Below are 16,098 nucleotides of genomic sequence, written 5' to 3'. Positions count from 1 at the left end.
CTTTATTCTTTTCGTAGGTATCTCCGAGCCGTTTCCTCTTTAAAGAATGTCGCCTATTGACTCCAATAGAAACTAAGAAAAGAAACCGGACCAAAGCATGGTTAATGTGGCCCGTTATTTACTGGGCTTTATTTATTATTAAGTTAGGCTCAAGGCCCATTGTATAATAACAGAAAATATTATAAAAAGCAGTAGCGACTCGGCCCAAATTCTTTTACGTAGCCTTCTTCAACTCTTCGTCCCCCTTCCCCTTCCCCTTCCTTTGATTCTAATTTATTTCCTGACAGTCGCCAAAAAAGAAAGTAAAAGTATTTTAATTCCCAAATCAGAAGAAATCAGAACAGAACTGAGAAGAGACTCACAGTATTACTATATGAGAGGTAGATCTGGGGGATAGAATTGGAGAGGAGTATAGAAATGGGGTGGGGGTGGAGAGTGTACGAGGGATTTGTTGTGGCGTCGTCGCTGGGTCTACTGGGGTGGGCGGGTCTGTGGTTCTTGAATCGTAGGCTGTACAAGGAGTACGAAGAGAAGAGAGCACTTGTACAAATTCTCTTCAGTCTAGTCTTCGCCTTCTCTTGCAACCTTTTTCAGCTCGTTCTCTTCGAGATCCTTCATGTTCTTTCCAAAGAGTACCCAATCTGTTTTTATTTTTTCTGTACTGCACTTCCTTTTTTTATATTAAGCATCAATTGTGCAGCATCACTTTTGCCAGGTTAAGCAAGTAACCTAGGATCATTTTACTAACATCATAGTAATGTTCAGTGATGCAAGTAAGCCTCAATGTGATCAAATTGTATATCAATTAGAACCAGAAGTTGTGCAATTAAATGAAATTAATGTCAGAAAGAATAAATTGAACTGCAAATATTTGTCAATCCAGTACCAGCAGGACCACACTGGCTTTGGTACAGAACTGCGCATACCATCACTATAACCACACTAAAATGGCACTGATGCTTGGCACCTTGAATAAGTTTTATTTGTTCCTTTGATTGACATTTGATCCAAATTTCTATCACTTAAAACTTATTGACTCTCAAGTTGTAGTATTGCCTCAATTTACCATCAATTGTGTTATTTGACTTAAATCAGTCATGAACTAGGAAAAAATGCAAAACATGAAACTTTACTAAATATTTCGTACCAGTACCTGACCTCGCTAATTCCTTGTGAGATCTTGTATCCAAGCAAACACTGGTTCATTTTTCTGTTTTTTTGTGTGTGTGTTTTTTCTTATTCCTGCTTTGTAGGTTTCTAAAAAGTTTTATCAATTACTTTTTTCCTCTGTATTGAAGGGCTCGATGGATGAATTGGAAGATAGATCTCTTTTGCTTGATAATGCTTCTTGTTTTCATCTTGCCTTATTATCATTGCTACATAATGCTTCGCAATAGTGGTACATAATTTTTTCTTTAACTCCATGTTGGCTATGTATCTGATACAGATACCTACTCGATACTCATACGATTCGTATTGGAGACATATCCCCTTGTTTTAAATATTTTGACTTATGGAAATGGTCAACAATACAAATATCCTGTGCAACCATGCATGAAAAAGCTAAAAACTTTTCTTAAATTGTGAGATCCTTTTAACTTTTAATTTTTTTTTGTATATATTTTTACAAACTAAAGATTGAGATATGCATACATATATTTAGAAGCTTAGGTATTCTTAACTGTTAAAAGAAATAAAAATATTGTTATAATTTTCAAAATAAAAAAAAATTTAAAACTAATATGACAAGCATATGCAAGACATATTGTATCATTGGTTTTATAAAGTTTATGTATTTCTGTATCCATGTTGTATCGTATCGGATATGACACTCATATGTGTACCCATGCAACATATTTATGCTCAATTTCAACCACAATCAAGCCAGATGGATTTACATGTTGAGTTTAAACTGGTTAGTATGGAGTCATTTGATTACATTGTATGGATTAGCTGGGATATCTTAGCCATGTTTTGTTTCTTTTCCTTAATTAGTTATCCAGACCACCTAAAATTGTTGGGTTCTAATTGCAAATGTGGGAAATGTGAACTTATTGTATACCTATATGGGGTTATTTTTGAAAACTAGATGATAGTAGGTGCTGTAAAACATGAAACAAATCTGTTGAGTACAAGTAATGCTGCTTTACTGTCTACATTTATGAGATTACACAACACATTTTAAGTTCATGTTAACAGAGACAATTACTTATCTCATGGTCACACTTTTTTGGGTATTTTACTTTTTGTATGTTGATTTTCAACCGTAAATTAGGATTTAAGTTTAATCACCAACTATGTCTCAGATCAGCAACTTGGAGCACGTTTTGGGTTCATTACTTGCTGCTTCCAAAGTTCTTTTTCGAAAAGAATGTTAAGGAAGTTGTTTTGTGTTTTTTTGTCTTGTTGTGCTTGGCATAAGTGATTTAAGCACATTGAGCTAAATTTTTGAATTTTCAGGGGTTAGAAGAGAAAGGGCTGGTACCGGAGCAGTTTTATTTTTGCTGGCATTTCTGTATGGCTTTTGGCGCATGGGAATTCACTTTCCCATGCCTTCTCCTGAAAGTGGTTCTAACTCTAAACTTTAATATCTATTTCTTTCTTTGGTACTTTTACCAGAATTTTAACATTTCAAGTCATGGCTTGTCTAAACTTCATTGAGCATTTGAGGTTTTCAAACCTTAATTACAGTTAGTTTGGTTGCACAGTTGAATTGTTCAGTGAGGCAACCTTTGGGTTGAGTTGAGGGTTAATTATGATGAATTGTGGCTCACTGCACCTCTGACATACAAAATGATTGGCAATGTCATTACCACTCACACGAATCATACTTAACGGTGAATTGAGGCTAAAGTAGGCTAGGACATGGGTTAAGTTTAGGTTTGATGCACAGTTGTCAGTTGAAGAGTGTTGGAGGAAATTTGTGTTCAACTCAGGTTTTAACTCAAATGTAAATTATTAACATGTATAAAGTGGCTTCAGTACAGGTACCGTTGAAAGCCTACTAAAAAAAAGGAAAAAATAAACTTTCTATTTGTAATTGTAGGATTCTTCACAATGACACAGTTGGTAAGCAGAATTGGGGTAATAGGTGTAATGGTCATGGCTGTGCTCTCTGGTTTTGGAGCTGTCAATCTCCCTTATAGCTATTTGTCACTCTTCATCAGGTTTATTTTACACATTCTCATGTCACGTCTGTCCAAGTTTTTTATTATGTACTCCTTATTATTAAGAATAAATAGTTAATTGGCAGGGATATTGATGAAACAGACATAAAGGCTTTGGAGAGGCAATTGATGCAGTCAATAGAGACAAGTATAACAAAGAAGAAGAAGATTATTCTTTCTCAAATTGAGATGGAGCGTATCCAGGGATCTGAGGAGGCATGTCTTTTCTTGTCTATTACAATTTACAAGTTCAAAATGAGCAAATAGATGACAGGTTTCTGCCATATAATATTTACTTTAGTTAAGCTTGCAAAGAAACACCATTTGTCCATGTACCTAAGGTAGCATAACATGTAAAATTACATCTGGTTAGGGAAATGAGTGCCAAAAAAAAAAATTTAGAAAATGAAAGTACACTAAAGTTTGTTTGACGCAAGCTGGTCAATTAGTATAACTTGCCATTGCACTGAACTTATCCATTTCAATACAAGTACCAATTAGTGCCTTCAAGGTTATTAAGAAAATAAATAACACTAGTTTCAATACATGTGGATTTTTTTCAGAAGCTAAAGGCTAGATCTTTCCTAAAGCGCATTGTCGGAACAGTTGTGCGTTCAGTTCAAGAAGATCAAACTGAGCAAGGTATTCGAATATTTGTCTTTGTTTATCCAACTACCCCCAATAAATTATCCATTTCAGAAGGAATATTGAAGTTTCTTATAGTTGCAAACACCAAGAATCCTTCCTTTTTACAATTTGCACTACAATACTAACCATAAGTTAAGCAGGATGTGACAAAATTAGCCCTAGCTTTTCCACATAATGCAACCAGTTCTCATAATAAGTACTGAAAGCATCTGGCTTCTCTTAATTTTGTTATTTTTGTACTATCCCAACAATTATCGGTGTTGCCTGCAAGCATGTTGATATATGGGTTTAATTTGCCTGTTTGGCAAGGCACCTTGGTCCTTTTTTGCAATACTTAAACCTGAAATGTTACATACTAAAATTCAGCGGGCTCTTATGGTCATGCATGCAAAGAATTTAATTAAGGTGAGGAAGCTTACTGTAGCCTGAAGCTTCAAAGATTAATAAGTAACTAAAGTTTTTGCAAATTTTGATTCCTATTTCTCTCAATACATTTCTATTATGCTATTTTTTTATTTTAATGGATGTGGATGAATAATGCTTTGGTTCAATTATGGATTTGTTTTGATCTTTTTTGTTGTAACTATTATGACCAGTTTCCTTTTCTTGCAATAAAAACTTCCAAAACTTCAATATTTTGCTACTGAGGACGCATATAAAATTTATGGTGGTCAAGAACTCTTTTGTCAAGTTGTGTTGACTATGGCTGACTTATGTGAAGTAATCAGTGTTTAAATAGCCTATGTCTGGCAGAAGTTGGTCTTACAACTTAAGATATTAGTGTAGCCTCTAATTCAGGTTGTTTTATTTTTTTCCTTCAAATCAGCGGAATATTAATACTCATGGTGGTTGATTGTAACTTGTAAGAACCGGGAAAAATTATGTTACTGTTATAATTACCTCAGGAACAAAAATATTCACACAAACCCTTATTTGGATGTTTATTTTAAAAGATATAAAGAGCTTAGAAGCAGAGGTGCAAGCTTTGGAGGAGCTATCTAAGCAACTCTTCCTTGAATTGTATGAACTTCGTCAAGCTAAGGTTTCTCCTCTCATCTTATATCTAGTTGTATACACATGCACACAAAGTAATTTCTAGTGTGAACCTACACAGCCTTGAGCATGCATGTCTTCAAACAACAGTAAGTGCCCGAGATGAATAATCCATAAAATTCTACAAAAGATAAATTATCCTCCATGCCTCAGCCTTAATTTTTTCTTCAGTAAATCTGGTGTTCGCCTCATGAGAAAGGGCAGCAATTTTGTACTTGTATACCATCTTTTAACCTTGCACTGCAGTTGAGTGTTATTTGATGTTTTACGGGGATGCACGTGAATATATTTTTACTACAACATCCTATTAATAATTTTCCTTTTTCGTTTTTTTTTTCCGTATTGTCATAGCTTGTTAATTTACTCTGTGCATAAAATGTCACTGTGTATAGGAAAACAGTTGCTCATTGCAGAGCAGCTAATTGATATTATATTATTGATATCCAAGCATATTATATTTTGTATGATGAAAATGAGGTGCTGAATTTTTTTTCATCTTTAAATCAGATAGCTGCAGCTTTTTCTCGGACATGGAGAGGACATCTGCAAAATTTGTTAGGATATGCATTGTCAGTCTACTGTGTTTACAAAATGATCAAGGTACATGATGCCAAGGATAACTATATTAATCTAGCAAGGCAATCTGGTTGCACATACCAACTTTCATTTTTATGGTATTCATCAAACTTGCCAAGGCTTGTGTGTGGGCACACATGCATGCTTATTGGGATTCACTTAATTAGGCTAGTTTAGGAACTAGATAGTATGGATTCTGCTTCTACTTTGTAATGTGTAACCTAGTGACTCCATACTAATTGCTTTCCTTTTTCTCTTTGATTTTTTTTTTTTTTGCAGTCCCTCCAGAGTGTGGTATTTAAGGAGGTAAATACTTTCTTGCTTTATGCAATTTAGAAGCACTATCTATTGTTGGGAATGCACATGGAAGCATGAGTATCATAGATGACAAACTCTGTGTTTTCATAGCGAATTCATCATCATTGATTAATTTATGATTATCAGTGGTATTAGTTATAACAATACTACAGTAGTAATGCTATTATTGTTGCTATTGTTATTATTCATTATTACTATTTCTATTGCTATGATCACATTATTATTACTGTTACTAGGAAATATTGATTATATGCATTACCAAGTAGCCTTTAATAATTTATGTTTGTCACAGGCGGGTTCGGTGGATCCAGTGACTATGACGATCAAAATATTCTTGCAATACTTTGACATTGGCATAGATGCCCCTCTCCTGTCACAAGTATGCACTTGTTATTCTTGCAATACTGAAACTGAATCTAACCTCCACTTTAATTGGACTAAACTAAAGTCATAGCTGTTATTTTTTGTGCCTTCATGTTTAACAAGTTCATATCTAGATTCATACTTTATAATGGTGTTACTGGTGTATGATTAGAACACGAGTAAAATGCGATAAAACAATGTGCAGAGCTTGTACATTAAGCTATTATTAATCAGTTCTCATAAGAGATATTGATGTGAATTTTTCTATTAAATGACAGTATGTATCCTTGATGTTCATCGGTATGCTGGTTGTGATGTCCGTTCGTGGTTTTCTTGGAAATGTCATGAAGGTTCTATTTTCCTTCTTCATTGTATTCTATTATTGATTTTGTAGCTGAAATTATGTACAAAACATTACTCTTTATTTGGCGTATCTCTGTCTCGTTTTTTTTATATATATATATTTTGTTGTCCAATTACATAACTGAGGTAAATGAAGGCAAAATTAAGTTTTGACTGAGACTATCATGACTGTTAATTGAGTTAGGTTTAGATTGTGAAGTAAATTCAGCAAAACTGAATCTGATTGGGGCTTAATCAGTATTGGGTTGTGCTTGATCGTGTCTTAGTTGAACATTTGGATACAAGAATCTTGTTGAATAGAAGAGAGGGTAAGCTTTTGCTATATATGAGCAGTTGGGGATATTTAGCAGACTTGACCTTGTACCAATGGTTAATCATGGTTTAATTATCAAGTTACATACCACACCCAAAAAAGCAATATTTAAGCTCTATTATTACTGACTCTAAGCAACTCAGTGATGCATTAGTCCAGTCTGCGACTGATTTTGGGCAATATAATTATATGTCCTTTTGATAAGTTGAGCACATTGCCGAATCAATCCAACTGGGAAACAATTAGCACATAGTTCTGGTGAAAGAAATAAAAAATAAAGATGTTAAGTGATCTTATTTTTATTCTATAATTTTTTGTTCATGTATGCAGTTCTTCTTTGCGATTTCTAGAGTCGGTAGTGGCTCAACCACAAACGTGGTTCTTTTCTTGGCAGAGATAATGGGAATGTACTTTGTTTCCTCTATCCTTCTCATTCGCAAAAGCCTAGCCTCAGAATACAGGTATACACCATTTTTAAGTGTTCTTTCTTTTGCTACTGTTATTATCAGTATTAGCAATTAATACCCTGCATTTTAGGGAGATTATTACGGATGTCTTGGGAGGGGATTTACAATTTGATTTCTACCACCGCTGGTTTGATGCAATTTTTGTGGCAAGTGCATTTCTTTCGTTGCTTCTTCTATCTGCACAGTACACCTCTAAGCAAGTTGACAAGGATAAACACCCTATTGATTGAATTTCCCTTGTTCATTATTTTTGATGATTATGTGCATAGTCATTGTTTCAAAATATTTGTTCTGGGGTTCGTGCTTCCCAATGGTAGATCTGGGGATGTGCTTTTTTGCTCTCGTGTATTCACGTGTATGTTAATTGATAGGATACAATTGCTCATAAAGATGTTTATTTATAGGGAATGTTCTTCTCAGGAAGTATATTTTGGGAAATATAGGTTACATTTTTTTGTCCCACATTAATCTGTGCTTGGTCTTGGCGGGCATATACTTTGGGAAATATAACATGAAATATAATCAGTTAAGAGTAAGAACCAGCTTTGAATTTAGTGGCAAAGGGCAACACCCTCCGTGTGGGAGGCCGTGGGTTTGAAACCCGGATGGAGAGTAATTTATGGACATTAAATAGAAGTGGGTAGGCCGTAGGCTAGAACTCCATCTTTCTATATCAAAAAATTAATCAGTTAAGAGTACAAGAAGGTGATTATATCATCCTACTGGTTTCTTCTCAACCTTCTTGTGAAGTTGGTTTATATGATTATTTTGGAGTTTTACCTGAGTGCATCCAAATCTGTGTCCACCTTTTGAACATTTTTATTGTTAAATTTAGATGGTTACATGTTAATAACAGTTAATGTTAAGAAATAGTAGTTAATTGTTAATTGGTTGAATATATTTGTCAATCATACAATGGTTAAAATTTGCAAAAAATTACAACAAAAAAAGTGTTGTATTATACAAATTACCCATGCTTGGTCATCACTGTTCTAGGATGGTGATGAAAATACAAGTCTGGTTTGCTACCTTATATGTTGGAATTTTTTTTTTTTGTTGTATTAGAAACTTTGACGTTTTGACTAATATATAAATACATTTGATTAATAAGTATGTATTACTTAGAAACATATAGCCAAGTCGTGTTAACATGACAATTTTCTTATGAAGTTATAAATTTTAAGCTGTTATATTGTTGACGCATGCATTGTTCTGTTCAACGGTTAGCTAATCTACTTGACAATTTAAATATTTATAATAAATATTGAGTGAGTGATTAAGCAATTGAAAACCTTCATGGTTTCCTATTTTGTATTTTTTATTCAAAGTAATTTGATTTCTTACTTGATATAACTATTAATGTGTACTCGTCTATTGACGAATATTTGGCAAAGTAATATGCTGCACGTCGAACTCTCATCTCTATTCTACCGTTTCGTATTTCCAGTGTTGCAACAATTATTGATAAATACGTCGAATGGCAATTTGCTCAGCCTTTGCATTGCAACTATTGATCTTTTAACTTTGTTGCTGGTTTTAAGGTATGTTTGGATGCACTCTAGAATAGCTACTATTTAAGAATAGTAGATGAGAATAGTGATTTTTGGAATAGTGTGAGAATAGTATTGATGTGGTGCTATTCGGAATAGTGAAAATGTTGTTTGGATTGAACATTAAGAATAGTGATGGAGGGATTGAACATTTGAGAGAGCACCAATTGTTATTCCGACTTTTTGTAGGAATAGCGGAACAGCGTTATTCTCGCTGTTCCGAATAACAATTGAGTATGTTTGAATGGATCGGAACAACGCTATTCTCAGTACATCCAAACATAGCCACCGGTCATTACAAATGCACTTAGCCGAAATTAGTCGAGAATTAATACTTGCATTTTGTTTGGATTAAAATCTTTCTGTTTATTTATAAATTTATTGTTATAAAAAAAATAGCGGTTTACTAGTAAACTGTTAATTCAAAGCATTATCGATTCGATGTCCAGTATGGTCATAATAACATTGCTCTCATCAGAGATTCCAATATGACATGTTTGCTAAATTATTAGTTTTGATGCTATTGGCTTCTCTGTTTTATGTAATTTTATAAATAAATCTCAAGAGTAAAATCAGGACTGAAGAATATTTGCAGTGGTCCTGGACTCCTGGTTATGATAGTCTGATAGAGAGACTGAGAGGTACATTCTAGATCTGTCAGGCCTAGGTACACCCAACAGGTTATTTCTGGACCGCAGGAGGAAATCATGTTACTCATCAAAGAATTTTTCTTTTACATTAGCATGAGGCATGAGCAATCACCACTAAAAATAACCAAGTTCACCCCCACTCATGCAGCTTATCATTACTCGCATGATTTTTTTATGAATCCTTTTATGATGATTCATATATATATAGTTGGGCTTCGATTCAGTCGGTACCTGAATTTCGGAATTGAGAATGTCTTTTTAATTTATTCTTGTACTTTTAGCCAGTTGTGACTCCGAGAGCAGAGTCATGTGAACTAGCATCGTCTAAAGGTAATATCTTATGTGTTGGTGGTCACAATTTTGAAACCCGATGAGAGATTTTTTTGTGAATATCGAATAATGGAAAATTTCATGTATATCCCTCAAAAATCTTGAAATTACGTATTTTTTCCTCTAAAATTTCCTAACATCTTATTTACCTTCTAAATTTCAAAAACTCACAAATTTATCCAACTTTTTTTTTTTTATTAAAACTCATTTTAAATTTTAAAGTATTTAGTTTTATCCTTTATTTAAAAAAAATACAAAATGTGTAGCATGTATAAAAGACTTGTTTAGCCAGTGAGGACAAATAGTTTATTTCTCTAATTCTAATTCTGATACATACAAAATGACAATCAATAAATACACTTGTGTAAAAGACCTAATTAGTCCTCATAAACAGACTAATTAGAAAAAACATTTCATACAAGTCTGTATCTTCTGAAATAAGCTAGGCCCTATTAAATTTGTTGCCTATTCGGAATGTACAGGACACTGGGGCAGTATTATATTTGCTCTGAGATTCGTGTAGAAAAGATTTGAACAGTCTGGATTTTAACACAGGCTACATATATTTTTTTTTTAATTTTTAGTAAAGTGTAACATGAAAAGTTTGCAAACTAAAATGAGTTAAACAAAAAGACCATAAATGAAGTAAATTTGTGAGTTTTTTAAATTTAAAAAGGTAAATATGATATTATGAATTTAAGAAGGGGAAATAGATAATTTCAACTTTTTTTGGAGAAATGTGCATAAAAAATTTCCCTTTACTAAAAAATATTGTTTCGAGTGGATGGAAAAATAAAAGAACGGAATACACTTTTTTTTTTCTGTAGCGGACACTTTTTGTCCCTCAAACTCTGATGAAGTATAAAATAAACGAATGGAATACATCTAAAAAAAAAACATGTTGATCAACCGATTTTTTTATTAATAAGAAAAAAGATAAATAGAGGTAGGATTTCATGAAATTTTGAAATATAAAAAAACGTGATGGTTTATCACGTTCAGCGGACGTTATATGCCATTACGTCCAGCTAATTTAAATCAAAAACCTGCACTTACTAATTGACTAAATACAAAAAAAATACAAAAAAATCTCTGACCGTGATAGTCTATCACGTCCAGCCAGAAGCAGTTTTTTTCCTTTTGTGAGACAAGAGGTTTTCTTTTTATCTCTTTAAATTAATCTCATAATCAAATCTATGTTGTACATGCATTGATCTCAAATGAAGGAATATAGCATGCGTTGATGTGTTGGTACTGACTATGAAACCATTATATATATAAACACTTGGCCATGTCTAAGTAAAAAAGAATGTAATTATCACGCACAAAAGCAAAAAAAAAAAAAAAAAAAAAAAAAAAACTCTTCTGGCTGGACGTGATAATTTATCACGTTCAATTTTTTTTAATTAATTAGCAAGTATGAGGGTTTATGATTTAAATTAACTACACGTAATAAATTATCATGTTTTTCCTATATTTCAAAATTTCACAAAATTCTACCTCTGTTTCGATATTTATTTATTTTTCTATTAATTAAAAAAATCGATAGGGATCAGCTATGTGTATGGCGAACGCCAGAAATTAATTTTTTTTAATGGTCCTACTGAAAACAGTAACATGGCGGGCATGTGGGCTCTGTGGGGATTTGTTTCTCCAACGAACTGGGTAGTTGGCCAAACATGCAACTCTTTCAAAACGACTAATTAGATCAAAAAGGTTATTAATTCTAATTGACAGAGTAGAATCAGGAATTCGGATCACCTCAGGTACCTCACGCCCTCAGGTCAAATTCCAACCATTCATTATGTTTCCGCACGAATCTTATAGCAGCTCCATGAATCTACATAGGCACAAGGTCTTACTCGACTACTAATCTGACCGCATCAATTGTGGACGAATGATAAATTTTAATCAACATGAAATGCATCAATCAATATTTTCTGTCCAGTATTTATATTCAAATTTTAGATAATGTCAGATTCTTATATCCTCAAATTTTTCTTGAAATTTTTATTTTTATTTTTATTTTTTTCTAATATTTTGTCCGAAAATACAAATTTCCGTCATTATAATTGAGATGTATACAATATTTTTTCCTCATCTCTTATGCTTTTTCCTTATATCAAATATCTCAATAAAAGAAAAAACTGATAAACAAAATATTTTTCTAATATTTTTTTGAAATCCTTCTAATTTATCGACATGAAATACATCAATCAATATTTATGTCCAGTATTTATATTCAAATTTTAGATAATGTCGGATTCTTATATCCTCAAATTTTTCTTCAAATTTTTTTTTTTTTTTTTTTCTAATATTTTGCCCGAAAATACAATTTTCCGTCATTATAATTGAGATGTATACAATAATTTTTCCTTGTCTCTTATACTTTTTCCTTATATCAAATATCTCAATAAAAAAATATAAAAAAAAAACTGATAAACAAAATATTTTGCTAATATTTTTTTTAAATCCTTCATATTCTTGCACATTAAATAGCTCCTTCCTAACGAGTTATAACTTAATAATAATGAACTCTTAAGAGAGGCTAGTAACTTCAATAAAATAAAAAATAGAAAACAAAAATAGATGAGCGGGTGCTATAAATCTGTAGTGGCCGTTATCATCAACCAATTTTTTGTCGCAATCACACGCGCACTCTAAAATCGCCTTTTTTTTCAACGCAAAGATTACAGGGCACCAAAGACGAAACTTACAGAAACACCCAAAAAAAAATGTATTGCTATAGTATAATCTATACAATTTATTTGGAAAGAACTACCTTTTTACAATATTTAGTAATAAACATAGATTCAGAACTCAGACGCGTGATAGTGTTAAAATGTATCCGTATTTTATTAAGTGGAAACGGACACGGTTAAAAATATGAGTAATGATTTCATCTCCCATTCTAGTTCCCTAACAGTTTTTCTGGCCATTAACTACTTATGGTAACTATCTCTCTCATTCTAGTTAGTCTTTATAACTGTTTTGACCCCTCTTTCACAGCCTCTGCCTCTTCTCTTTCTCGGGGTGGTGCACCGTTGAGATCCGGCGAGGAGAGCGCGGTGCACCGTCGAGATCCCGCGAGGAGAGCGTGGTGCATCGTCAAGATCTGGTGGGGAGAGCGTGGTGCACCATTGGAGAGAGTCCATGCTAGTCCAGCAAAGGTTGTTAGAGTGCAAGATATGAATACTTCATTAGTTGGATATACATACTTCATGTTGTTAGATATAAATACTTCATATCTACATTAATTAGTTATAAATACTTCATTATTTGTTAAATATGAATACTTTATACCTTCAATATGAATAGTGTTAATGTCAGGTATAAATACTTACCATAAAAAAAGATTTTAAGTGAATTGAAGAGGTATTGGAAGAGATGTCCCAGAAAAGGTGTCTAATTTAAAATTTTATATATTATTTCTTATATGTATGAATACTTCATTAATTAGATATGAATATTTCATGTTGTTAACATATGAGTACTTCATTTGTTAGATATAAATACTTCATTATTTAGATATTAATATTTCATTAGTTTGATTTGAATACTTCATTGTATAGATTCGCTGTAGTGGTCTCCAATCTTGGCAAATGTCGCTTTCAGACGGTTGCGGTCCCCAATCCAGGCTGTCAGATGTCGTCAGTGGCCCCCCTGGTCGTTACTGGTCCCCAAAATTAATGGTCCCCCAACAGTTTGTGTTTATATTTGACCAATATTATAGATAATAAGTAAGACTACTTAAGTCCATAGGTATGAATACTATGCCTGTCAACGATGAAAAATCACATTAGCCCTGCAGATTGCCGGCAGTTATCTAATGTCCAAGTCAGTTAGTGGTCCCCTGTCGCACGTTTTTTGTCTTTTATTGCGGAGACGTTTAGGGGACTGATATGGGGTACTGTTAGTCAATCCCTAAAATTATTACTAATATTTAGATGGAGATGAAAATTTAAATCAAATTAACATTTAAATAGATACAGATACGGAATGAATAATTGACGAATACGGATGAATCAGTATAACCAATAATATATATTAGTTGACATATATTACCGACAAATGTGCATATTTAATAGAAACTTTACAAAAAAAAATAATATAATAAAATTGATTAATAATATACATGTATTTGTTTGATATTTATAGTAGGCAACAAGTATAGAAAATGGGGAGAGTTTCAACGAAGGAAGGAGATCACCTGCCTCCCAGGTGCAGGAAAATTCTGCCCCCTCAGTCACTGCCAGGTGGGGTCGGTCACTGTTAAAGGGACCGGTCACTGTTAATTTTTGAACTGGAGGCCCACCAACAGTGACTCTGGGGGCAGGAAGGGGCAGAGGATTCGGTCTCTTCAACGAACACACACAACGCATTATAAATGAATTTGTCAGGTCTTCTCTGCTGGGTTAGGAACTGAAACAACAACGGCACCCTCGCATCTATCTAATGTTACGTCAACCTATGTCTTAATATACAAAATAATACCGAGTCAATTGCAAAGCTGAGTAACTGGTTATTTAACAACGTAATTTTTTTATAATTGGCTTAATTAACAATCATTTAAACAGACTCTGATGTAATTATAAATGTTATTTATATTGGTAAATTTGATGTTTTTGGTATGTCATATGTGTTGTGTTTAAATTCATAGTTTTTTTGCAATTTAGTTTAGTGTTCTTATTATCCATATCTAGTGTTTAATTAATTTGAATTCAGATCTAGGATTTCATTGAATTTTTAAAAAAAATATATGAATTATACACAGTTTTTAAAACAAACAAAAAAAACCATATAGGATGGCGATTTTCTTTAAAAACCGTGTATGATGTGTTTTGGCAAAAAAAGTTAGCATTTTTTTTAAAAAAAAAGCATACACTCAGTAGAACCGTATATAATTTAAACTGTATATGGAAACGTTTGATGTAGTAGTGTACAGCAGAATTTATTGTATGATATTTGATTTATCTGATTTATATAGCCGAATAAATTTAGTAACAAGCGATAAAGGACGTACAATAGAGCTTATATATATATGTATATATGTATCAGTTTTGGTAATTTTAGCATATAAAGATGTGGCCGAAATCAACTAAAAACATCAACAGATGCACGCTTATCAAATTAAATAGCAAAGAAGCACATATTACCAATAAATGTAAACATTATTCATGTTATAGTAGAAATTAATGCTTTATCTTTTGCCTTTTTATTAAAGGGAGAATTTCACGTATACCCCTTAAAAACTTCAAAATTACGTATTTTTCCTTCAAAACTTGGAAATTACGTATTTCCCTCTCTAAACTTCAAAAACTCACAAAATTACTCATTTTATTGTCTTTAATTTATATTAGAACTCATTGTAAATTTATAAAATACCCATTTTACTATTTTATTAAAAGCATAAAACATTCATTTGACTCAAATTTGAATCTGAAAGGTTCCTCTATCCTCCGAACCGCTTTAAGATCTGTGTGCTAGATCAACACAAATTTTGAAGTGAACACTCACAAATATTAAAGTGACGCGCACATATCATCATGTGATGAGCGTGGATCGGAATTACTTTAAGATCCATGCGAGCTAGATAAGCACGAGTCTTGAGGCGAACACACATGGATATTGAAGCATCGTGCACATACCTTAATGCAATGTGTGCAGATCGGACGGTAGAGGAACCCTTCAGATTCAAATATGAGTTAGATGGGCGTTTTATGCTTTTAATAAAAGAGTAAAATAGGTATTTTATAAATTTAGAATGGCGTTTAATATAAAGAGTAATTATATTGTCCCCCCAGCTCCCGTCCCCTAAGTGTCCCCCTGTTTCTAACTAACAAAAGTAGTTAGCAATCATTGACAATAATTAAGAATCAGTTATCTTGGACTAACTGTCATTATGGACTGGCGGCGCCAGTTCATTTATTAACATTTCTTTTTTTGAAATTTCGAAATTTCCTTTTCCTCCGAGCTTTCCTTCTCGAGGCGATTTCATCGCGCGCTCCACTGGCGATCCATCGCGCGCTCCTCTGTCGATCCGAGGTGATTTCTCAGGCGATCCATCGCGCGCTCCTCTGTCGATCCAGCGCGCGCTCCTCTCTCGATCCATCGCGTGATCCTCTCTCTGGCGACATCGTTCATTGATCTCTCCGACGTTGTTGTACATGACTCAGGCGGTCTTGCACATGTTTTCTCAGGAGGCTATTGGAAGCGTTTTCCATTGATATCAAATAAATCTATTAAGACGTTTTGAATTGTCAGGTAATGTTTTTGTTTTTTTTTTCTAATTTTGCTGTA

General features: G+C 33.2%; 1 protein-coding gene across 1 annotated transcript; it reads left to right on the top strand.

The window, feature by feature from the left end:
* The first annotated feature begins 287 nt into the window (after positions 1-287).
* On the top strand, positions 288-7,706 carry LOC144558133 (GPCR-type G protein COLD1). The gene is made up of 13 exons (XM_078306872.1): positions 288-632; positions 1,299-1,399; positions 2,461-2,568; positions 3,047-3,167; positions 3,254-3,383; positions 3,731-3,809; positions 4,769-4,857; positions 5,376-5,468; positions 5,724-5,750; positions 6,055-6,141; positions 6,404-6,475; positions 7,132-7,262; positions 7,339-7,706. Exons 1-13 carry the CDS (start codon positions 418-420, stop codon positions 7,496-7,498), a joined length of 1,413 nt encoding a protein of 470 aa, XP_078162998.1. The 5' UTR covers positions 288-417; the 3' UTR covers positions 7,499-7,706.
* The last annotated feature ends 8,392 nt before the right edge of the window (positions 7,707-16,098 follow it).

The sequence above is a fragment of the Carex rostrata genome, chromosome 8 (assembly GCF_964058835.1).
Source record: "Carex rostrata chromosome 8, lpCarRost1.2, whole genome shotgun sequence".
NCBI lineage: Eukaryota > Viridiplantae > Streptophyta > Magnoliopsida > Poales > Cyperaceae > Carex > Carex rostrata.
Note: the sequence above shows the minus strand (reverse complement) of the source record. Positions and strands in the feature narration are given on the sequence as shown.